The 25,739-nt window shown below is 41.2% G+C and overlaps 1 protein-coding gene across 3 annotated transcripts in view; it reads right to left on the reverse strand.

Annotated features, from left to right (window-relative positions):
- Nucleotides 1–9,693: 9,693 nt before the first annotated feature.
- The window catches only part of TRIM67 (tripartite motif containing 67), a 66,789-nt gene continuing 50,743 nt past the window's right edge, over nt 9,694–25,739 (reverse strand). For all 3 annotated transcript variants that reach the window (XM_060192003.1, XM_007537608.3, XM_060192004.1), the window contains 4 exons: nt 22,213–22,351; nt 18,843–19,146; nt 16,018–16,180; nt 9,694–13,457 (listed from right to left, as the gene is read on the reverse strand). In XM_060192003.1, coding sequence (XP_060047986.1) covers nt 13,392–13,457; nt 16,018–16,180; nt 18,843–19,146; nt 22,213–22,351 — 672 coding nt within the window. In that variant the 3' untranslated portion in view covers nt 9,694–13,391. The remainder of the gene's footprint in view (nt 13,458–16,017; nt 16,181–18,842; nt 19,147–22,212; nt 22,352–25,739) is intronic.

Raw genomic sequence — 25,739 nt, forward strand, 5'->3', positions numbered from 1 at the left:
AAGTTAACAGTTGTTTCAATAGTATTTTAATCCCTGAGTTGGAGCTCAGTGATTTAAAAGCCTCTTTTTTTTTTTTTTTCCTTCTCTGTAGGCTCTGGGAGCCTGAGGGCTTCTAAACTATAAGTAGGCTTCTTAGCTTAATCACTGACTCCTGACCAAGAGATAAGGCAGGGTGTGGCAGAGATAGTTCAGTGGTTATGCAAAGAGACTTTCACAGCCCCACAGCTATGCCACCAAGGTATAGGTCTTCTAGTTTCCTGGTTAGATCTCTGTCTCCCAGTGTCCCTCCCTGCCGCTGCTCCTGATTCTGAGGGCAGTAGCAATGGAGACTCAGAGTTGCATTTGGTGAGTCTCTGGGGAGTCCTCTCCTCCCTTCAGCTGTACCCTTGTTGGTGGAACAGACTGGAGGTGGTGTCTCAACTGATAAAATGCCAGACTGTTCCCAGCCACTTAGTCTCTCCCTAGGCTCCTGTCTGTCACCAGCCATGTGTGTTTGCACTCACCGATGATTTGGTGGGTTCCTGTAGTTGTCCTATCTTGTTGCGGTCCCAGTAGGTCTCCTTTGGTATTCCTATTTGATCAAGGAGAGGAGAGGAAACTCAGATCTGCTGCTGCTCATAGCCCTGCCTCCGGAAGTCTCCCCCTCCTTTTTTTTTTTAACCAAAAGTCTTTTTTTTTTTTTTTTTAGATATGAGATTAGTAATTCCTATTCTGTTATCTACATTATTGGGGACAACTTGGGACAATTTGTTCCAACTTTTCACTTTGAGTGTGTTTACCTTTACTGTGAACCTGAGTTACTTATAGACATAAGAGTACATGTATCTATGGCTGGGCGGTAGTGCAGCGGGTTAAGTGCACATGGTGCTAAGTGCAAGGACCAGCGCAAGGACTGGCGTAAGGATCCTGGTTTGAATCCCCAGCTCCCCACCAGCAGAGGGGGTCATTTTGCAAGCCGTGAAGTAGGTTTGCAGGTGTCTTTCTCTTCTCCTCTCTGTCTTCCCCTCCTCTCTTGATTTCTCTCTGTCCTATCCAACAACAACAATGGCTATAACAACAATAACAACCACAACAAGGGCAGCAAAATGAAAAAAATAGCCTCCAGGAGTAGTGGATTCATAGTGCTGGTCCCGAGCCCCAGTGATAACCCTGAAGGCAAAAAAAAAAAGTACATGTATCTTGGTATTGTTTTTTAATCTATTTTTATTTTTATTTTTTTGCCATTCATCCTCTGTCTCTTGACTGGTGAGTTTAGATCATTCACACTTAGGGTGATAATTGATATATGTAGTTTATTTACTGCCATGCTATTTTTTTATTTTCTGTTATTGTTTCTTTTCTTTCTTGCTTCTGCTATTTTGTGTGGATAGTCTTCCATATGATTCTCTCCATTTCCTCCTTAAACTCCTCTTCCTCTTCTTTCTTCTTCCTCTTCTCCTCCTCCTTGTCTTCTATGAGTCTTTGCATTTTGTTTTGTGTCTAATTTGCTATTGCTATTTCATTAAATTGCTTCTATTCATTTTTTCTTCCACTTTCATATTTACTTGTCTCATATTACTTTGGCTTATATTTCTGCCTCTAGATTTGTGTTTCTTTTACTATTTTTTAATTTTTTTATTTGTTATTAATGGTATGTTATAAGATCACAATGTATAGTTCCAAGCCACACCACCACCAAAGTTCCATATCTGTACCGTACATAAGATAGCCACAGTAATTCTCATAATTTAGTTTGCTTGATTCTGTTTTTTTTTTTTTTTGGCAAGTTCATGTAGATCAGATCTCTATATTTTACATAGGAGTGAAACTATCTGGTAATTATCTTTCATCTTTTTATTTTGCTAAACATAATCACCTCCAGTTCCATCCACATTGTCCCTAAAGACACAATATCATCTTTTTTGATTGAAGAGTAGTATTCAATGGAATATATGTCCCATAATTTCTTTAGCCAATCATATGATAATAGGCATTTAACCTGTTTCCACTCTTTGGCTAGTATTTCTTCTTTCCTTATGGAACTCTTTTTTTTTTTTAAGTTTTTTTTTAATGTTTTTTTATTTATTTTCCCTTTTGTTGCTCTTGTTTTATCATTGTAGTTATTGTTGTTGTCACTGATGTTGTCATAGTTGGATAGGACAGAGAGAAATGGAAAGAGGAGGGGAAGACAGAGAGGGGGAGAGAAAGAAAGACACCTGCAGACCTGCTTCACCACCTGTGCGGCAACCCCCCTGCAGGTGGGGAGCTGGGGTCTTGAACCGGGATCTTTGCTTGGGTCCTCGCATTTTTGCACCATGTGCGCTTAACCTGTTGTGCTACCACCGGACTCCCTGGAACTCCTGTTAATAATTCTTGTAAGGCAGATCTGGTAGTGAAAAGCTCCATTAGCTTTTTTTTATGTCCAACAAGGCCTTTAAAGTGCCCTCCTATCTGGAGAGTAAATTAATTGTTTCTCACAGTTTCTTATCTTTAGGCATTTTAAATATGTCTATATGTCATTCCACTCTCTCCTTGCCTCTAGGATTTCTGCTTTGAAGTCTGATGGTAACCTGATATTGCTGCCTCTATAAGTCACTTTCTTCTTTTCTCTAAACATCTCATATTATATATATATGTTTTTGTCCTTAAACTTTGATAATTTAGAAACCACTACCCAAACCAAGAGACCCCTCACAGAATAGGAGAAAATCTTTACATGCCATACATCAGACAAGAGTTTAATAACCAACATATATAAAGAGCTTGCCAAACTCAACAACAAGACAACAAATAACCCCATCCAAAAATGGGGGGAGGACATGGACAGAATATTCACCACAGAAGAGATCCAAAAGGCTGAGAAACACATGAAAAAATGCTCCAAGTCTCTGATTGTCAGAGAAATGCAAATAAAGACAACAACGAGATACCACTTCACTCCTGTGAGAATGTCATACATCAGAAAATGTAACAGCAGCAAATTCTGGAGAGGGTGTGGGGTCAAAGGAACCCTCCTACACTGTTGGTGGGAATGTCAATTGGTTCAACCTCTGTGGAAAACAGTCTGGAGAACTCTCAGAAGGCTAGACATGGACCTACCCTATGACCCTGCAATTCCTCTCATGGGGATATATCCTAAGGAACCCAACACATTCAACCAAAAAGATCTGTGTACACATATGTTCTTGGCAGCACAATTTGTAATAGCCAAAACCTGGAAGCAACCCAGGTGTCCAACAACAGATGAGTGGCTGAGCAAGTTGTGGTATATATACACAATGGAATACTACTCAGCTATAAAAAATGGTGACTTCACCGTTTTCAGCCGATCTTGGATGGACCTTGAAAAATTCATGTTGAGTGAAGTAAGTCAGAAACAGAAGGATGAATATGGGATGATCTCACTCTCAGGCAGAAGTTGAAAAACAGGATCAGAAAAGAAAACAGAAGTAGAACTTGAGATGGAATTGGCATATCGCACCAAAGTAAAAGACTCTGGGGTGGGTGGGTGGGGAGAATACAGGTCCAAGAAGGATGTCAGAGGACCTAGTGGGGGTTGTATGTTATGCATGTACAAACTATTGTATTTACTGTTGAATATAAGACATTAATTCCTCAATTAAAAAAATTAATATTTAACCAAGGCCTTTCTTTTTTTAAAAAAATATTTATTAATTTATTTATTCCCTTTTGTTGCCCTTGTTTTATTGTAGTTATTACTGATGTTGTCATTGTTGGATAGGAGAGAGGAGGGGAAGACAGAGAGGGGTAGAGAAAGATAGACACCTGCAGACCTGCTTCACCGCTTGTGAAGCAACTCGCCTGCAGGTGGGGAGCCGGGGGCTCAAACCGGGATCCTTTCACCGGTCCTTACGCTTTGCACCACCTGCATTTTACCCACTGCGTTACCACCTGACTCCCAAGGCCTTTCTTTCTTTCTTTCCTTCTTTCTTTCTTTCTCTGTCTTTTTTTTTCTTTTTAATTTTTTTATATTTATTTTCCCGTTTGTTGCCCTTTTTTTTTTATTGTTGCTGTAGTTATTGTTGTTGTTATTGATGTCGTTGTTAGATAGGACAGAGAGAAATGGAGAGAGATGGGGAAGACAGAGAGGGAGAGAAGGAAAGACACCTGCAGACTTGCTTCACCACCTGTGAAGGGACTCCCCTGCAGGTGGGGAGCTGGGGGCTCAAACCAGGATCCTATTGCCGGTCCTTGTGCTTTGAATCACGTGCGCTTAACCTGCTGTGCTACCGCCCAACTCCTTTCTTTCTCTTTCTATGAGTAACTTTTTTGTTTTCTCCAGAGGACTGCTCAGCTTTGACTTCTCATGATGCTAGGGATTGAATCTGGGATATCAGAGTCTCAGGCATGAAAGTCTTTTTCACAGTGGTCTGGGAGGTGGTACAGTGAGAAAGCTTTGGACTCTCAAGCATGAGGTCCTGAGTTCGATCCCCAGCAGCACATGTGCCAGAGTGATGTCTGGTTCTTTCTCTCTCCTCTTACCTTTCTCATTAATAAATAAATTTAAAAAAATAAATAAAAGAAAGTCTTTTTCATAACCTGGCCTAGTTAAATCATTATAAAATCTTTTCTATTAACTGTCCTTATAAATACGGCTTTTTTTCTATTCTGAATCTTAATATACCAATTCTAAAATGTCACAGCTTTTCCTGGCCTGCCTTTGAAAATCATTTTTCTCACTTAAAACTCCTTTTTTTCTTTTATTAGATAAAATGATAGGATGTTTTCTGTGATTTATCTATGAATTTTTCTGTTTTCGTATGTTATTTTCACTTACAAATATGCAGAATATATAGATGTCCTTTTCACATATAATACTACTTTAATTTTGTAAGGTTAGCGTATGAATGAAGCTCAAGGAAGTCAGGCAATATGCTCAAGATCAAATAGATAATAAATATTAGAGTTGTAACTTGAATTCTCATTTTATGTTTCAGAAACCTGTGTTGAAATAGTAATTTTTTGCAGGGATTAACAGAGGAATGACCTCCATTTCTTATTTTTATCTTTTCCAACAAATCGAGAGGGAAGGGGAGATACAGAGGGAGAGAGACAGAGAAGCATTTGCAACACAGAGGCACTTGCAACCACTCACAAGGCTTTCCCCCTGCAGGAGAGGACCAAGGGCTCAAATCTGGGTCCTTGCACACCGTAATATGAGCGTTCAACCAGTTGCACCACCACCTGGCTCCCACAGTTTTCCTATCTTAACCTATATCTAAGTAGGGGTTGGGGGCTTGAACCCCAGTCCTTGAGCACGATAACTTGTGCTCACGGCAGCACCGCCCTTCCCTAAGATACAGTTGTTTTTTTTTTTTTTTAAAGTAATCTTGGGAGTCGGGTAGTAGCGCAGTGGGTTAAGCGCATTTGGCGCAAAGTGCAAGGACCTGCATAAGGATACCAGTTCGACCCCCCAGCTCCCAACCTGCAGGGGGGTCGCTTCAAAGACGGTGAAGCAGGTCTGCAGGTGTCTGTCTTTCTCTCCCCCTCTGTCTTCCCCTCCTCTCTCCATTTCTCTCTGTCCTGTACAACAACGATGACATCAACAACAATAAAACAAGGGCAACAAAAGAGGATAAATATTTTAAAAATTAAAAAAAGTAATCCTGAGTTTAAAAAAAATATTTATTTCCTTTTGTTGCCTTTGTTGTTTTATTGTTGTAGTTATTGAAGTCGTCCTTGGGATCCTTTCGCCTGTCCTTGTGCATTGCTCCACCTATGCTTAACCCGCTGCTCTACTGTCCGACTCCAACATACAGTTGTAAAGCTGAAGTGTGTGATTAGCCTAATAATCTTGGAAACCAAGTAGGAAGGCCTAAAAAAAGGCTCCATAAATTGTCTAATCAAGTATTTACTACTTAGGCCTAGTTAACCTCCTCTCATACCCCCTACTTCACATCCCTCAATCACTCTACTTACACAACTAACTACATGAAAGAAAGACATATCTGTTAATCTCTTCTGACATCAGCATTACTGTCATCCCTTGATCTTTTTTAAATTATCATCATTATTTGGTATATTTATCTATCAGATAGAAAAAGCCAGACATTGAGAGGGAAGGGAATGATAGAGAGGGAGAGAGACATAGAGATACCTGCAGCACTACTTCACCACTTGCAAAGCTTTCTCCCTGCAGGTGGGGACTGGTGGCTCAAACCCAGGTCATTTCACATTGTAACATGTGCTCAGACATGTGCACAACAACCCAGCCCCTCCTTGATAATCTTTACAAGAAACACTATAAGATATGTACTGCAGGATTTCTTCCCAGAGATTGATACGTTTACATGGGTGAGTCCTTTCTTCCACACAGTACGACCATGACCCCCACTGACCCACTTATGGAACCTGTTATTTCTACGTCCACTATTCTTGCTTGTTTGGAACTAAAGGAGGCAGCAAAGAACACTGCATGTATCTCCCTGAACCAGTAGATTAAATCCTGATCTTCATGACTGGCAGAGATGATGAGTGAGGGTGGATGTCTAAGATGTACAGAAGAGGAAGCAGTGTTAGTTGTAACTCTCTTACCAGCTCTGACATGAAATATAGCTTGCTTCACGAACCTCCATTTAAGCTTTCTTTATTGGGATTCTGGAATAGCTTTTTCCCTAGATGTATTTGAAGCATCTGTTGTAGAAACTGTTCCAAATATGTACTCTAATCAATTCAATTATTCTTTCACAGTAAACCTGGAAAATCACTAATTCCAATTTTGTTTCAATTCAAAGAACTCTAAATTTCTCACTTTGCTATGTCTTTGGAGTTATTTATGAAAGTCAGCCATTTATATGCCTTTATTTTGATCCATATTTAATTATATAATACATTTAGATCTTATTTCCTTTTTAAATATTTTATTTATTTGTTAATGAGAAAAGTAGAAGGAGAGAGAGAAAAAGAACCAGACATCACTCTTGTACATGTGCTAGCACAGATTGAACAAGCTTGAGAATCCAGTGCTTTATCCATTGCACCACCTTCCGGACCACTTTAGATCTTATTTTCTTGGCAAGAAAAAAAAAGAATCTGAGTGTGGTCCAGGAGGTGGCACAGTGAGCACTGTACTCTCAAGTATGAGGTCTTGAGTTCAGTCCCCAGCAGCACATGTACCAGAGTGATGTTCTGGTTCTTTCTCTCCTCTTATCTTTCTCATTAATTAATAAATAAAAATCTTTTAAAAAAAAAAGAAGAAAAAGTTAGAATTGAAGTCATTGAAGACTATTTTTGTATGCAGCATTAGGGATAAATTCAGAACTTTGCACACATGTGTACCACTGAACCTTATTATTATTAATTTCTTTATTGGGGAATTAATGTTTTATATTCAACAGTAAATACAATACTTTGTACATTATTATTATTATTTTACCAGTGTACTGCTTAGTTCTGGCTTATGGTGGTGTGAGGGATTGAACCTGAGGCATGAAAGTCTTTTTGCATAACCATTATGCTATGTCCCCACCCCCTTTAATTTATTGTTAGGGAGAGAGAGAGAGAGAGAGAGAGAGAGATCTCAGCACCAATCCACCAACCATGGTGTTTTGATGTGATGACAGTTCTTGAACCAGGGCCTTGCACTTGGTAAAGCTTGTGCTCTACCAGGTAAACTATCTTCTTGCCCCTGAAGTTTTTTTGAAAAATGTATCACAAGCTTTGAGACATTCCAGTTACTTTCATGATAGGCAATATCATTAACTATATTTATTGCTGCCCTCTAATCTCTGTGTGATAGAGAGGGCAGCCTTCTGCAGCCTCTACTGTCTAGTTGGTAATCAGGACCAGTTTAGAGAAAGAGACACAACTCCACCCTCCTGGCACCACCCTTAAGCAGTAAATAGACCACACTTTATCTTTCAGTTGTTGGCAGTGTCAAAAGAATTTATTCCAAATCTGCTTAAGACTGTGATAAAACTCAGGTTTTTCAAAAGGCAATACATAAAATTCAATCAACCCCCAAAGACCAGAAAGCACAGTGTTTGCAATTCAAAAAATACAAACGCTTGTGAATACCAATACAAAAATTAGAAAAAAGTTGCTTTCCTTTCCTATTCCTCCCCCCTCTGTATTTCCAGTGGAACACGAACACCAATGGGACCAAGAGCTGCCACCAAATACTAACAACTAGCGAATTCCATGGTGGAAGGGTGAGGGGAGGGAGAAAATGAGTAAAAGAAAGGAAGGAAAATGAAGTCTGTCACAGCCAAAACAGGACACAAAGCTTTTGTTACTTTTAAAATTGCATTGCCAACATTAAACAAATATCTCTCATGCTTAATACAACAGTTTATTGTGAAAGCAGCAATTCTACATCATGCAGTTAACATTTTTTCCACTTTGCTCACTCTCTACTTCCTCTCAGTGCTGAGAAAGTCTGGGGATTAGTGCATCTAGTCACTGGGTATGGGAGGAGTTGGAAAAGCCTTTCTGGACCGAAGTATCACCCAGTAAGCATCACAGAGTTCCTGCTATCACAGCATTCACTTTTTAAGCCTTAACTGTTCCTGAGGGCCCAGCCTGGTATGAGCTGTCTTTGCTTACGGGGCTTCCCAGGACTTCCTTCAAGGAGCTGTGCACTTTGAGAGAACAGTGATGCCTCCAGATGAGATATTCATATATGTCTCAACTCCTGACAGAAGTCACTGTCATTTATCAAAAAAGCTAGAAACTCCTAGCAGACATTCCAGTAATTTGGTTACTATCAACCCAATCAGGTTTCCAAGCTGTATATTGTACTCTTAGACTCTGATTTCCAAATTACTGCCAAAATCTTTGGAAATGAAGAAGACATACAATGTGTTCAGGGACTCTCTTAGTAACTATAATAGAAGCTGAAGAAGACATAACAATGTGTTCAGGGACTCTCTTAGTAACTATAATAGAAGCTGACCAATGAGGCAGAAAGGCATACTAATTTTTTCCATGTTTTATATGGGCTTCTACACACAGATGCCTGTAAAATTAAAATGAGACTAACCTAGTCATAGCATTTTCCACAAACAGGCCTTTCTGAGAATGAGAACATTTGTTGCTTTCCCTGGTCACATATGTACTCTGTTTTAAATGTCAGTCTCACCCTTTCAGGGCCACACAACTGTACACAATAGGCACATTTCTATTCATAAGAGGCTTGTAGAAGACATTCATCTGAAAACACTGGAAAGTCATTACCACGTAAGATTGACTCCTTAAATGTGAACCATTAGTCTAGACTGAAAAGATGAGAGGCTATACTTTTTTCTTTAGGAATATTATTTTATAAACCTCACAATACATCAGAGGAGGTAGGTTAGTGTGACTAGTCCTATTTGCAGGTGGGGATAGCAAGCAGAGATATAGGAAGACTTAAGAAATTGCTCTCACTTATACCATGAGCTGTCGGCAATGAGCCACAATCAAAGTCATGTTAAATGAAATGATTTTCTGAGACTGAACTTAGGATCTGTCAATACATCCTGCCACAAATATAATCTTAACGTATTTTACAGTCCACTTACAATTAAAGCTCCCAAGATTCTTTTGCCTTTGGAGGAATTGCCAAAATAGTCATTTGTCTACTTGCTAAAGAAATGCCTTAAGATTTCCAAGATCAGCAAAGAGATTCTGATTAGATTTTTAAAAACCAGTGAAAGGCCACAATCTCATTAAGAGGTTCCCATTGCTTGTAATGTAAAGTGGCCAAGAAAAATGAAGATAAGAAGTTTTACTTTCAGGCTGGGGAGATAGCACCATTAGTAGCACAACAGATTTTCATGCCTGAGGCACCAGAGGTTACAGGTTCAACCCCTAGCACCACCATAAACCAGTGCTGAGTAGTACTCTGGTTTAAAATAACAACAGAAAAGTTTTGTTTGCTAGGAAGTGGGAGTTTCAGGGACTCTCAGCACATAGAAAGTGGGATCTGATAGGTTAGCTTCTATTCCTAGAACATCCTGTTTTTAATTACCTTCCCCAGCTGTCAGAGAATATTTCAGGCTTGCAGAAGAATCTTGTCATGGGCATTAAGATGAAGGCCTACTACCTGTGGTATATAGACTTTTTCATGTAACAGTGAAGCGAATATCTTATGCATCATTCTGCATATTAACACATAAGCCACTAGTATAACCTAGTGGTTCTCAACAAGAGGCAGCTAAGATGTGTGTGTGTGTGGGGGGGGGGGTGAGGACTGCAGTATATCTAGACACTTGCAATTGTCACTGCAAATCTGGCGATCCTACTGCCATCTAGTGGGTGAATGCCAGGTATGCTACCCAGCATCATGCTGCCCAACATCATATAGCCCCTGGTCACAGAGAATTACTCATTTCCAGAATGTCAAAAGTCTGAGGCTGAGAAATTCTGGTATCATCTGTGGGCCTTATAATAGTGTTTTTCAGTAATCATATATTGAATTGCTCCAAAGATTTTATGCACCCACACTTCCTTAGCCAGTAGATGACCACAAGATGGCTGCTCCTTTGATGAATTGCCTACTTGACTGTGCTGAAACATCCCTTCATAGGATGTTTAACTTCTAGTAGCTAAAGTTAAGGCTTAAGTGCAAAAGTTCCTATAAGAAGATCCTGTATTCTAATTTTTACTGAGGGTGCTCAAGTAGGCAGAACGTAGGGGTAAAACTGCTAAGAGCAGTGGTAAAGGTACTAAGAGCAAGAAAGATGAACATGTTCCCATTTCTCTTGGTAAACTTAACAGTTGTTTTCCCCAACCTGGGTGGGTCATGGGATGCCTTGATGGTGCTGTCAAAATTGCAGGGTACACAGGATTGATGAGTTTTACAGTTATACAAGTTTTACAAGTTATGTGAGTTACACAGTTTTATGACTTTAAGCCAGTTATGCTGTGAGCCAGTGTGATTAATGTCTGCCCCCATTTGGACAGTTATTTTTCCAAACAGGATAGAGAGGAGGGTGGATAGCAGGGCTATAATTAATACCTTATCTTGTTTGAACAAGGAGTTAAGATGCTATGTAGTAAGATACTACTGGATATTTTTAAAAGAAAGTAATTGTTAAAGAAAAAGCATACATACTTATCAGACTGGCTCACTAGCAAAGAACAAACCATGGAACTATGTTACAGAAGCATTATTTACAAATGCAATGCAACAGAATAAGATATTTTAATTTTTTTAAATTTCTTTCTCACTGGAACAGATTAACAAATTATTCCTTAGCCAGTTCAACAAAAGCACCATCTTGATATAATTTTATGTACAAAGTGTTGCAATGTTGTAAAGTAACTCTATGTTGTAAAGGGAACTCTATAGTGATGTAAATTTCCCAAGCTGTCACTTCTAATTCAAATTCTTTCTAGGAGGGTGACATAAGACAGTTATTGAATTGCTTCATTTTGCTGATTCCTCAAAAACAGGTGTGTGGCCCATACCTACCTTCTCTCTCAGACTCACTTTTTGTCCCTGAAAAATGTTTTGTGCCAGGAGAGGTGGTTGTAGAATGGTAGCTTGACATATTCCTTTCTCACTTGTATTCCAGCCTCATCTTTGCTGAAAAGACAATGAGACATATTCCAAAGCAGATGTGTCTGTACTGCCAGTCACAGCTTCCCACTCAGCATTAGGTTCCTATGTTCTCCAACTCTAAGGAATCTTCTTCACTTACTTGCGAAGTGCACACGGAGCTATGGCTAAGGAATGAAGCTGAGAGGAACAAAGAAGAGCTGCACAGAGGAAAGCCTCTGTGTGTGCATGACTTGGTCAACTCTGGCCAGAGCTCTCAAGAAGGATGAGGTGTGCCTCTATGCACTCTGGAAACCATTAGTGTGATGATGAGACAAAGAGGCAGACCTTTAGTTCTAACTGCCAGGACCTTGGTGACAGAGCCTTAAACACAGCACCAAGGACTCCTGAAGATTCTGGGCAGCTGCTCTAGCTGGCCACACCTGTGGACTCAACTGGCTAAGGCAGCCTTGTGGGCTAAGAGTATGAATTTTGAGGTAGGATTGTCGGATCTGCTGATTGAAGGAAGGACTGCACAACATGGCCCAGGTGACTCAGGAAGCAAGTGCAGCATCTAAATAAACAAATAGAACCAAGCAAACACAGTTGGTGCTGGTTTATAGGCTAAGTTTTAACAAAATCCAATCTAGCAAATAGACAAGTTACTCCTCAAGCTTGACAACAAAATGCTTGATAAAATAGATTATTTTAAAAAGGAGAATGATTTGTTACAGTTGGAGATGGAGGTGGCAAGTGATATCGGAGAAGAGAAGGGAGAAGAGGCAAAGAGATGGAAATGACTCAACATGGATCTTGAAGGAGAAAGTAAGTGTTCCCACTAAGGAGGGAACTATGCTCCCAGAGTTTTGTCTTGGTAACAGATACAGCACATCTAAGCTTTCCATAGGAAACTGGGAGAAAAGGAATACAATATTGCTAGTTTCTGCTTTTTTCAGAGGTCCTGTCTGCTTCCACTAGAACAGAACTACTCCTGCCAAAAGGTATTTCTTGTTTTCATGATGACATTAGGATAGGTCTCCAAGCAAAGGCAACCAGCTCTGAGGATTCCTCAGGATGGTTCATCTTAATATGCAAATGATGCACAGCTGGAGAGTGAGCCAGGCAGGTTTGCAGTTGGAGAATCAGTTCTAGAAAAGAGCCACCACATGGTGAAGACATATAGTCATTCAAGTGTTAGTTTTCTTTTGTGTTTAAGAACTAAGGTTTGAGTAATCAAATTTTAGTAAATGTGTTTGTGTGTATATGTATACAGTTCATTTATGTGTAAGTGTAAACAGAATAGTTGATTAGTGAAGGAGCTAAAGAAGTCATTTTAGAAGTTGCTCAACAGTTCAATGAGAGAGGCAAAGATAAAAAAATAGTGATCAGTGCCTTTTCCTATCTATCCTACATTAGATCTGCAAATGGTATAACATACCAAAAGCTCTGGGACCAAAAAACAAACAAACCTCAAAACTCTTTCTGGCAAGGATAGGAACTTGCAAACCTGAGATTCTGAAAGTATGGCATCCCAGCAAAAGGTTGACTATGGGGATGTGAAATTTTACTCCGGCTCTCACAATGCTAGTCTCTAAGTTTGTGTCCTCTTGCCCTTCAAAATAGATAGGATTTAAAGACAGGTGGCAGGAAACAGCCATAAACCTCAGATGCTTTCTCATTCCCATGAAAGGTCCTTCTTGGTGAGAATTTGTAGTGCTGAGGTGGAACAAAGTGGAAACACACATTTATCTGCATCAGCCACAGTGGTCTCAGCAAGTGTGGTGTGCAGACCTACTCTTTGTCCCCCAACAAAAATGTGTTCCTAAGATAATTGGTGGCTCCTATGATATGGTCATCCAGCCCAAATGGGTTGCTTGCTCATAATGGTGAAGTTTTCCCCAGACATCAGTGGAGACCTGAAGTTGGCAGGTTAGTTGCCTGACAGTTTTGGCCGCCCTAGGTTTGTTGGCACTTCCAATCCTGTGTGCAGGGTGACCTGGAAAAAAAGACAAAATGAATGAAGGTGAGAGAATCATCACACCAACAGGTCAGAATCTCTGCTTGTTTTGGAGAGCTTCCCACATGCAGGAGCTGGAAGGCTTTCCTGTATTTTGGAGTCTTATTTGCTGTTATGTTACTCAATATCACTAATATAAGGAGCATACATTCACCACTGGATTTGTACTTCTTTCTTCATAGTAAGGAGCATATAGCTGCCTTGTTTTCCACTTTGCTAGTGCTACTGGGAACCTCAGCAAAGTTGATGCTTTGCTGTGGTAGGTATACTGCTCATCAGAGCTGGATAGTTGACTCTCAAAATGGCTTGAACTGTGTGAATACACATATATGCAGACTGTTCTCAAGAAATATATTGAAAAAGCTATTGAAAGCTTGCAACAATTTGAAAAAGTCCACAGATAAACATTATAGCTTAGAAATATTTTAAAGAGTTATTTATTTTTTTATTATTGGATAAAGATAGAGAAATTGAGAAGGGAAGAGGAGATAGAAAGGGAAAGAGGGGGGCTGGATGGTGCACACATGTTACAATGTGCAAGAACCCAGGTTCAAGTCCCCAGTCCCTATCTGTAGAGGGAAAGCTTTGCGTCTGGTGAAGCAGTGTTATAGGTGTTCGTCTCTCTCCCTCTCTGCTGTGCAGATGTCCCCTCAGGCTCTGCCACTTCCCACAGAGTTATATGGTACTCTGAAGTGCTTTTCCCAACCAATCCTGTCCCGACACGTCACTCCTGGCTGTTGCCCTATAAACAGCCCTCCTACTTCCTCTCTCTCTCTCTCTCTCTCTCTCCCTTGCCTGGTTTTTTTACCTCAGTGACAGAAGGGTGGTGCGTGTAGTGGGGATAGCCATTTTTGGCTAGCTCCACATGACCCAAACTGCTGCATTCTCACTCAAGCTTGAGGTGCCAGTGCGAATAAAGGTTTGTGTTCTCTCTGCACTTGGATTCTTTCTCCTCCGTGTCTATCTTTCTCTCCCCCTCTCTATCTCCCCTGCCCTCTCAATTTCTGGCTGTCTCTATCCAATAAATAAAGATAATAAAAATTAAAAAAAAAAAAAAAGGGAAAGTGACAGAGAAACATCATCAACCCTACTTCAGCACTTGGTTTTTTTTAATTTTTAAAAATATTTATTTATTTTCCCTTTTGTTGCCCTTGCTCTTTTTATTGTCGTTGTAGATATTATTGTTGTTGTTACTGATGTTGTCATTGTTAGATATTATTGTTGTTGTTATTGATGTTGTCGTTGTTAGAATGGAGAGGAGGGGAAGACAGAGGGGGAGAGAAAGATAGACACCTACAGACCTGCTTCAATGATTGTGAAGTGACCCCCCCCCCCGCAGGTGGGGGGCTTGAACTGGGATCTTTACTCTGGTCCTTGTGCTTTGTGCCACATGCATTTAACCCACTGTGCTACCATTGGACTCCCACTTCACCACTTGTTAAGTTTTCCCCCTGCAAGTGGGGACCAGGGGCTTGAACAAATATTTGCATATGTATGTATACATATGTATACATACATATATATATATATATTTTTTTTTTTTATTGCCACCAGGGTTGTAGCTGGGGCTTGGTGCCAGTGCACTACAAATCCACCACTCCTGGTGGCCATTTTTGCCTTCTTTTTTTGTTTGTTTGTTTTAGATAGGACAAAGAGAAATTGAGAGAGGATAGGGAGATAGAGGGGAAAGTAGACACCTGTAGACCAGTTTCACCACTTTTGAAGTGGACCCCCTGCAGGTGGGGAGTGGGAGCTCTAACCTAAGTCTTTGTGCTTGGTAATATGTACGCTTAGCTGGGTGGACCACCTCCTGCCCCCACCCCCAGCTTAGAAATATTTTAAAACTTAAGCAAAAGTTATATATGCCATGAATTTTTATATACTTGAATTTTTTATTGCATGGAGTGTGAGCAGGGAAGGGGTTTGGTGTTCCTAACCCTTGCTGTGTTCAAGAGTAAACTATATATTTGTTTCTGTTTTCTTCTCATGCTTATTTTCCTTTCCTAAATTTGTTCCAACCCTTATATTCTCATTAGGATTCCCTTTGATTTTGAGTCTCTGCTGGTTTCAAGTGAACTAGAGAGAAATGATCATGTCAAAGGGGCTCAAGGGTGGGGCACAAGTTACCTCTTACCTGAGTGGGCTCTACAGTCAGTTTCTTCTTTCTTTTTAATGGGGTGTTGGGGATTGAACTTAGGGTCTTGGACACATGTTCTGTTGCTGAGCCACCTTACTGGTCCAATTTTTAATTATTATGAGGAGGGGGCAAGAGACCAAGACTTCCTTGGAAGTTCTTTTGTTGTTGTTTTTAGTACTCTCCTCTGGTTCTGGGAATCGAACTTAGGGCCCCATGCATAGAAAGCATATGCTCTACCATTAAGCCACCTCCTGCATCCTTGAAGTTTGCTTCCTTATGGTCCACTTGCCCAAGTGCATTTTGGAGGCTTCCATATGTTGGTGGGTGTGATGGGGGTGTTGGTGGTAGTGGTGGTGGTGAGAACCGGCCTGATAGATTCTGGCCAGGAGGGGTACAAGGTACCTGCACATTGCGGTTGAGACTGAGGGCTGGCATGAAGACCCCATCCACGTGACTGAATGCTGTGGGACCCTGCTGCTGCCCATTGATGAAGAAGGTCAGAGTATGCTTATTCAGATCCAGAAGCACGCCAACAATTGCCCCCTTGCACACTCCACCTTCTGTCCTGGGAAGAGAAGCCCCAGGGAACCCCATCAGCACATCTGGCACATGATGCAGATGATCATTCAAGAGAACCACTTTAAGAATGCTAGGCACACCCTGAGATAAAAATGAATAGCCTCCATGAGAGGGGGAACTGTTCTGGGTTTGTGAACTTTCTCTTATACACCCTCAGTTCAGGTGTTACAATAGAAACCTTGTCTGGGCTAGAGGAATCTGATTACTCAGTCTGTTCTTTCTTGACAGTACCGAAAGCCTAGATATGCAGGTAGTTAGACTTTTGACGTGATGACCTTACCTGAAAATATGTAACATGGAATGTGCGTAGGCAAAATTATCTTTATTTGCCAAGGGAAAGGACTAAATTGGTGTCCTTCTGAGCATTAGCCAAATGAAGATGTTGAGGTTGACAAAGAGAATGATCTCTTGGCCTTTATGAGATTTGGAGATCTCACCTAAGTTTATCTCATCTCAGAAACATCCCAGGGACTTTAGAAAGGCAATACATGGTAGTGGATGCTGTTGTATCTGAAATGAAGTTCTTCAAGGCACCTCCCCTGAGAATGACCCTTAGGATGGGATTCCACTGGTGAGAAATTAGAACTAATATGAGGCTGTTGGTGCTATTTGGACAGTGACCAAAAGTGGCAGAAGTTACCAGTATGAAATTCATGAATGAGCTTCCTACTTCATCTAAGGTGAGAGAGGAGAGAGAGAGGGAGGGAGGGAGGGAGGGAAGGAGAGGGAGGGAGGGAGGGAAGGAGGGAGGGAGATAGACAGAGAGAGAGAGAGAGAAAGATAGAGAGATATGGGAGTTTGTGGTGAGGCAAGTAATGAGGAGTAGTTAGTCTGGGTATGTGCCAGTCTCTCCCAACCAGGAGAGAATATCACTAATTAGTCCTGTGACTTAGACCACTGTTCAACACGTCTAAACCTTAGTCTCATAATCTGTACAATATTTTTGTGAGGGTTAAATGAAATGTAATGTAAATAAAGTGCTTTGTACCTGGCACAAAGTAAATAACTTAGTTCCTTACTATTATACTTATGAGTGGACAGTGTATTTGGGTGCTGCTTTGATTTAAGCAGAAATGAAACTGGTGAGGCCAACTTAACTTCTTTGTGGTCTGGGGTAGGTCCAGTCCTCTGTCAGCCTGCAGGACCTATTCAATCTGCAGGGCCTAGGTAGAGGAACAGCAGCACCTGTCCTGCCACCCAACTCTAGAGACATGGAGTTTTCAAGAGCTATAGTTTTTTTTTTTAATTTTTTAAAAATTTTGTTATTGGATAGAGACAGAGAGAAATTGAGAGAGAAGGGGGAGATAGAGAGGAAAAGAGACAGAGAGATGCCTGCAGACCTTCTTCACTGCCTGTAAAGCGACTCCCCTGCAGGTGGGGAGCTGGGGGCTCAAACCGGGATCCTAACTGGTCCTTGCACTTTGCGCCATCTGTGCTTAAGCCACTGCGCTACCACCTGACTCCCCTTCAAGAGCTACAGTTGAACCTAGAGCACTGAGAACCTCTGGGACCAACTTTGCCTGACCAGTATGTCAGCTTCTTGACTCTCCTGGCAGGGGAAATGGCTCTCTATAGAAGACTCCACAACAAGGAGGTGGTTCCAAGTGCCCACAAATCTCCCTTTTTAGGTCCTTGGCCAGCGCTGGCCTCAATAATTTTTATTTACTTCCCACAAGTCAGGATCACATATACAGAATCCCTGTGTGAAGAGGAGAAAGAGGTCATCAAATGATAGTGGAAGGGTGGAGGAGGGTACTACCTTTCCTCTGTCTAGGGAGAGATGCCATGGTGCCCTGAGTCTCTTAAAAGTCTAGAGGATAAGACAGTCCAGAGGGCCTATCATCTGAGGCTTCTGTGTCTGTTCTGGTAATGCCACTTCCAGGACTAGCCTCAGGGTTAAGGAAGCTCTGGAAGTGCTCTTGACAATGTCATTAACAGAGAGTATTCCTAGAGTTTCTGTTCCTCCCAACCCTTCCCTGTGAGGGCAGTGGCCTTAGTCAAAGGAGACTGAACAGTGGCAGTGTGATTTCACATAAATGCTTTTTCTGTAGAGACTTAGTCATAGCCATGACTCAAGCCTGGGCTCACAATGTTTGAAAGAATGAGGAGCAGAGCCAGGATGATAAGCATAGTTGAGGATCTTGGCAAAATCTAGTCCTATGGCTTGCTGAAAAGACAGGGGAAGTTGTGGGCACGTGGAGCCACCTCCCTGCCGTAATCTTCTAGCCATCTCCCCCACCCTAAAGAGGCAAGGAGCAGAAATACAAGGTATTGTTGCTCCAGGCAAAGTTGGTCCCAGAGGTTCTTAGTGCTCTGGGTCCACTTATAGCTCTTGCAAGTTACCCTAGCATCCTGGTTTGAAACTGTGGGCTGTCTCAGGGTTTCTAGGATATGGAAGCAAATTGAACTCCTGAAAATCTATTTATGCTGGTATTATTCTAATCTCTGTTGCACTCTCATTTGGGCTATAGTCAAAGGGTCATTTCTATGGTCAGAGTTAAAACTTGAACACCAAAGTATCTGAAAACACCTCTGTCACATTTCTAACTTAAACTTGGGAGTTAAAGACACTGGTTCCATAGGGTCTTTATCCCCAAGTAGACCTCCCTACCACTTGATGAGGGCAGGATGAGGGACCTGCAGCATACCTGTTGGTGTGGGAGTTGCAGTGCATAAACCAGCTGCGGTTGTTGTCCACGTACATAGCCCAGGCTTTGTCATCCTTGCCTAGCATCATATCCTTGACCACGCTGGCCCTGGCTACCCCAAAGGCAGGGTCTGGGTGGTTGTCATAACGGTCCACATGCAGCTCCCAGTAGTGCACACCCTTGGAGAATGCAGCTGTGCCCAACACTACTCGATCATCATAGCTGCTGCAGGTGGCTGTCTGGTTGTCATTGGATAAAATAATATCCCGGTGCCCAGAGTTGGGGTCAAATGTGAACCAGGCCACTAGAAAGAAGGAAGCAAGTTGACTAGGGTTAAAAAATGAAATTCACCAGCAGTTTTTAACTTGGCCTTAAACATACAGATTTTCTTCCATACATCAAAAAGTGGGCACCCAGCATCAACTTTTTACTGTATGATTTACACACATACACTATTCATACAAATTCCCATGAACGCAACTCTGACAAGAAACACACGCACTAAATTCCCAAGCACGCATTTTGTGGAATCCTCATTTTTTCCATTTATTTATGTATTTATTTATTTGTTATTTTTATTGTCAACAGGGCTACTTCAGGGGCTCAGTCCTGGCACTATGAATCTACTACTTCCATTTTACCCAGTTTTTTTTCTTTCTATTTTTTTATTTTAACAGGACAGAGAGAAATTGAGAGGGGGGAGATAGAGAGAGGGAAGGCAGAGAGAGGGAGAGAGAAAGAAAGACACCTTCAGACCTGTTGTTTTCGACAGGTTATGTTGTTTTCAATGGGCTGGCTTCACGGGCCGGTAACAGACGACCAGGGATTCATGGTTGAGCTGTAGGCAGTATCTCTTTATTCATGCAGGACGCAGCACAATCTAAGCCGAGCTAAGCTAAACTAAAGGTACTGTAAAACTCACAATGCTGTCTTTATATATACTTGCGAAGTAGGGTGGAAACAGGATGTGACATAGAGAGGGTGGAGAGAAAAGTGACTGGTGAAAATCAGAGTGTGACAAAGAGGGGGCAGAGCAGGAGAGAATCCTATCACTGAACCACAAATGCCCTGGAGGGAGGGTGGAACTTGTTAACAGTGGTTATGTAAATAGAATGAAGTGGTTATGTAAATAGAATAGTGTTAAGCAGGGGGGATTTAAACCAAATGAAACAGAAAGGGTCTCATGCATACCAACACAGACCCGCTTCATCATTTGTGAAGCTTCCCCCCATGTAGGTGGGAAGCGGGGGTGGAGAGCCTGAACCTGGATCCTTGTGCTGCTCAACTTGGTGCACCACTGCCTGGCACCTGGAGTCATGATTTCTAGCAGCCCTCCACACTTCTTATCTGCTTATGAGTTAAAGAGCAAATCTAGATATCTGTGGTTCATATTGGGCAATGGGAGCTATGAGATGTGAGATATAGAAAAGTGAAGAGATAGGATCAAAGTCACAAAGTTCAATTTTCTTTTTGGATTCCAGTGAGTGGCACCCCCTTCTGCTCTTCAAAGTTCTGAGACTGTGAAAAATGAAGCCCTTGCCAGACGGTGGCACACCTGGTTAAGCACACACATTACAGTGCACAAGGTCTCAGGTTCAAGCCCCTGGTCCCTGCCTGTAGAGGGAAAGCTTCACAAATGGTGAATTAGAGCTGCAGGTGTCTCTCTGTCTTCCTCTCCCTCTCTATTTCCCCCACTCCTCTCAATTTCTCTCTATCTCTATCCAATAATAAATAAATAAAAATTAGAAAAAAAAAGAAAAATGAGGCCCTTGCTCTAAAATTATGATCTTAATGAATAGTGAGAACTCCAGGTCAGAAGGCCCTTAGAGGCAAAACACTAGTGGTCTTTTCAAGGTTTCCAAAATGACTGTGAGAACCAACCCAGACTTGACATATTTTTTTCTGTCAACTAGAGGTTGTATAGGGATAAATGATGACAGTAAACACAGGATTGCCACCATCCTGGAACCTGTGCAGTCAAGGTAGGGGATTCCTGAATTAGCAAGGAAGACTTTCTTTGCTGCATGTTCTTTATAGCATCACTTCCTGCTAGGACTTGAATTCAACAGGACTTTAATACGACTTTATTTTCTAACTAGAGTACTGCTCAGCTTTGGTTTATGATTGAGCCAGGGACTGAACATGCACTCTTAGAGTCTTATGCATAACCATTATGTTATGCCTCTCTTCCCTACTGATGTGATCTTGCTGCCTGAAAGGACACAGCTAGGTGTGTACACCATCAGATCTCTGCCTGGTGCTGGGTATTAGAAGGTATAGTTTCCTACTTTGAAGAAGGCTCAAATTTAGGGACTCTTGGATTATTCTGTCCATTCTTGGAGTCCTGATAAAATTTTATATTCTATATATTTTTTGAGAGGGAGACATACCAAAGAACCACTCCACCATGCATGGAGCTCTCTTAGTGTTGCCATGTGGTACTAAGGATAGAACCTAGGGCCTCTCCTGTGGTAAAGCTTGTATTTTACCCACTAATCCATCTTCCAGCTCCACTCTTGACACTTTATAAGACATGTTTAGCTTCCCTGAATTTCTCAACCATTAGACTCCTTTCTCTAACTGGGTTAGGAAAAGGTGTCTTTCATTCATGGTTTGTGGGGAGGGATGTGTAGGCAAAGAGCATGTGTGAGCAGAGCAGGAATGGTGGGAAGCATATTCATCTTACTCCTATTTTACTCCCCCCCTCCCTTTTCAATTTTATTTATTTATTCATGAGGAAGGAGAAAGAAAGAACCAGACATCACTGTGCTGGGGACTGAATTGGAGACCTTATGGTTAAGAAACCAATGCTTTATAAATTGCGCCACCTCCCAGACTACTGTTTTGCTTTCTTTCTTTCTTTCTTTCTTTCTTTTTTTTTTTTTTTAGAATTTATTTATTTATTCATGAGAAAGGCAGAGAGAGAAAGAACCAGACATCACTCTGGTACATGTGCTGCTGGGGATTGAACTTGGGACCTCATGGTTGAGAACCCAGCGCTTTATCCACTGCGCCACCTCCCGGACCACTTTTACTTTCTCTACTCTTTCATTCCTCCACCCTAAACAGCTGAGATTTCTCCTAGTTCACAGGATGATATGTGAATTAGGCTTATGGTCCCCTTTTCCTTCTTCAAAATATTTATTCATTATGAGAAAGAATGAGAGAAGGGAAGGAGGAGTGGGTATAGACAGAAGAGCATTTTTCAGCTCTGGCATAAGATGGTGCTGGGGTTTGAAACTAGGTCCTTGGGCAAGCAAGTTCTGTACTCCAATAGGCTGAACTATCTCCCCAGCCCTCATTTTCCTCCTTTAAATGCTTAGCCCCAGTGTTTGATCTGTTTCTCTTTCTCCAACTCCCCAGAACTCACCATCAGATGTCTGCAGAACAACAGTTTTACTGTAGGGCCCCACTCCAGATGAGTTGAAAGCCTTAACTCTGGCATTATAGGTGCTGTTGAAATGAAGTCCATCAATAGTACATAGAGTCTCCTTGCCAACATATACTTCCTATAAAAGAATCAAGACTGTTAATTAAGTGTCTCTTCTTTGTGTGTGTGTGTGTATATATATATATATATATATAAATTTTTTTTTCCTCCTGGGGACTATTTTTTTCCCTTTTGTTGCCCTTGTTGTTTATCATTGTTGTTATTGTTGTTGTTGTTTTGGATAGCACAGAGAGAAATTGAGAGAGGAGGGGAAGACAGAGAAACAGAGGGAAAGATAGACACCTGCAGACCTGCTTCACCACTTGTGAAGCGACGCCCCTGCAGGTGGGGAGCCAGGGGCTCCAACCCGGATCCATACGCCAGTCCTTGCACTTCGCGCCCTATGCTCTTAACCTGCTGCGCTATGGCCAGGCCCTTTGTACATGTTCTCTTAACAATTGACTCCCTGATCACCTGTTACATTAGAAGCACTATCACCTCTTATGCTTAGTGAAGTAAGTAGTAAAAGTCTGGGAGTCAGGTGGTAGTGCAGCAGGTTAAGCGCATGTGGCGCGAAGCGCAAGGACCTGCCCAAGGATCCTGGTTCGAGCCCATGGCTCCCCACCTGAGAGGAGTAGCTTCACAGGCGGTGAAGCAGGTCTGGAGGTGTCTTTCTCCCCCCCACCTCTGTCTTCCCCTCCTCTCTCCATTTCTGTCTGTCCTATCTAACAACGACAACATCAATAACAACAACAATAATAACTATGATAACAAAAGGGAATAAATAAATATTTAAAAAAGAAGTAAAAGACAACTACCATATGGTTTCATTCATATGTGGAATATACAGAATTAAAACATATAACCTTGCAAAATAGTATCCAATCTATCTCGAAGGCCCATGATAATTGGGGGTGGGCACAGAACTTTGGTGGTGGGGGTGGTATGGAACTAGACTCCTTTTACCTTATAGTCATGTAAGTCATTATAAAATCACTAATAAAATAAATTAAAGTGCTATCATTTACCTCAAATAAAGACAATTTGGATGGTAGCAGCAGGGTTGAAGACCATATTCAAATTAGGCATGACCTTTTACTATTACTTACTCAGTTGGCGAAAATGTGAAGTATAATGGGGCCCTAAGCAGGCAAGGAGATGCCATAGGCCTGTTAGGCAGTGTTCTGTATTTCAGGGATACTGCCTCTTGCAGGGGGTGGAGGTACATCCTCACTTATGACTTAACTACAGTACTAGACAATGGTTGATTTCCAATAAGAATTTAAATTAGAAATGGGAATCAATAATTTGAATGAACAAAATAACAAAGTAAAAAAAAGGAAGGTTCATCACACAAGATGAGAAAAGGAAGCAGAGGAAGAGTACGATCAAGTACAAGGGGGTTTATGATAATTTGGGTTGGAACCACTTATAAAGTGAAGGGTGCTTCAGTCCCACCCCATATCCCACTCGTGAAGTTGGCATCTTCTCCTTGGCCTCTGGATCTGTTTTTTTCTTGGACTCCTGAGATGTTAACAATCCTTTTATAGAGATTTATTTTCTTCCCCATTTACTTTAGACTTACTCATGTTCTTAGGCCCTCCATGTGAATGCAAAGTCCTCTCTTCTGACATTATGCTTCTCTTAGTTTATCTAGAACAGCATTCCTGTCTTTTTTTCTAGGGAATTTACTCTTGATTAAAAGTTAATAATAACAATGTTGTACCAGGCAAAGTATAAGGCATCTTAAACCTCACACAGCTTTAGAACATCAGTATTATTTTTTGTACTTTACTTACAAGAAAACTTGAAGAACATACCAAGATTAGTTAATTTATCTGGAAGTCAGTGTACAAATTCAAGTTTATCTGTGTTCAAAGCCCATACTTTTCCCATTATAATACACAAATCCTTGAATCTATTATTATTATTTCTTGTTGTTATTAGTGCTCTTATCTCAGAGGTCATTTTTTTATTTGGAGAGGTAATTTTTATTTCAGTTCTTTTTTTTTTAACTTAAGAAAGGATTAATTAACAAAACCATAGGGTAGGAGGGGTACAATTCCACACAATTCACACCACACAATCTCCATTTCCCACCCCCTCCCCTGATAGCTTTCCCATTCTCTATCCCTCTGGGAGCATGGACCCAGGGTCATTGTGGGTTGCAGAAGGTAGAAGGTCTGGCTTCTGTAATTGCTTCCCCGCTGAACATGGGCGTTGACTGGTCAGTCCATACTCCCAGTCTGCCTCTCTCTTTCCCTAGTAGGGTAGGTCTCTGGGGAAGCGGAGCTCTAGGACACATTGGTGGGTTTTATTTCAGTTCTATAGCTGCTTCTTTAAATATCTTCAAAGAGTTTTCTACTTTTTTTCCGCTTTAAAAAAACTGGGCTTCCTTACTCCTCTTCCCTCAATCACTCTACTTACTCAATTAACTATACAAGAGGAAGTAATTAAGTTATATTCTTCCATATTTTAATCTCTTCTAATAGAGCATCAGCATTATTGTTATCACTTGATAAGTTATACAACTGTCCAAGAGATATACTGGCAAAAACTATGAATCAAGTAAAGGAAAATTATTATTCCTATGACAACCTTAATGTAGAATACTAAATAGTGTTTTTTAAAAAAAATTGATAATTTATTTTATTATCTTTACTTATTCATTGGATAGAGACAGCCAGAAATTGAGGGGGAATGGAGAGATAGAGATAGAGAGAGAGACAAAGAGACACCTGCAACACTGCCTCATCATTCACAAAGCTTTCCCTCTGCAGGTGGGGACTGAGGGCTTGAACCTGGGTCCTTGTGCATTGCCAGGAGCCATTTCTCTGCTTTATAGATGATAAGCTTTGAGACAACGGAACCCCTCAAGACAAATGTTAATTACCCCCTGGGCAGGCCATTTCCCCTTAGGTAAACCATTTATCAGTAATCAAGTGAGTCAACACACAGTTTGGTTCCTGCCATTTGTTGCAAGGAACATTCCTCTTTGAAGTTTGCTCCCCCTTCCCCTCCTCCAGCATTCCCTCTCCTTCCCCAAAGCCTTATAATGCCTGTATTCTCAATAAAATTTAGAGCTTGATCAGAAACTTGACTTGCTCTCGTTCTTCGCGTCTCTTGTCCCTATCATTTCAGGTCTCATTGGGTTGCTAGCCCCTGCTCACCGCCCTGCTGGCCGGGGCAGTGCATTATAACATGTGTACTCAACCAAGTGTGCCAAACCTGGCCTCCTATGATAACTTTTATTAGAATTATCAGACAACTAAATGCAGAAAAATTGGAGGCTAACAAAGATCCTACTAAATTCCTTGGTCTAGTTTCTCCTTAACTTCAGGTCAGATCCCATAAACCTAATATTGATGTGAATACAACAAATAATATTCAGTACAGTAATAACTGGGAGAAAGTCTAAGATCATCAGATAAAAGAGGAACTACAAAAGCTGGATGGGGACAAGAGAC

This window comes from Erinaceus europaeus, chromosome 6 (genome assembly GCF_950295315.1).
Source record: "Erinaceus europaeus chromosome 6, mEriEur2.1, whole genome shotgun sequence".
NCBI classification, from domain to species: domain Eukaryota; kingdom Metazoa; phylum Chordata; class Mammalia; order Eulipotyphla; family Erinaceidae; genus Erinaceus; species Erinaceus europaeus.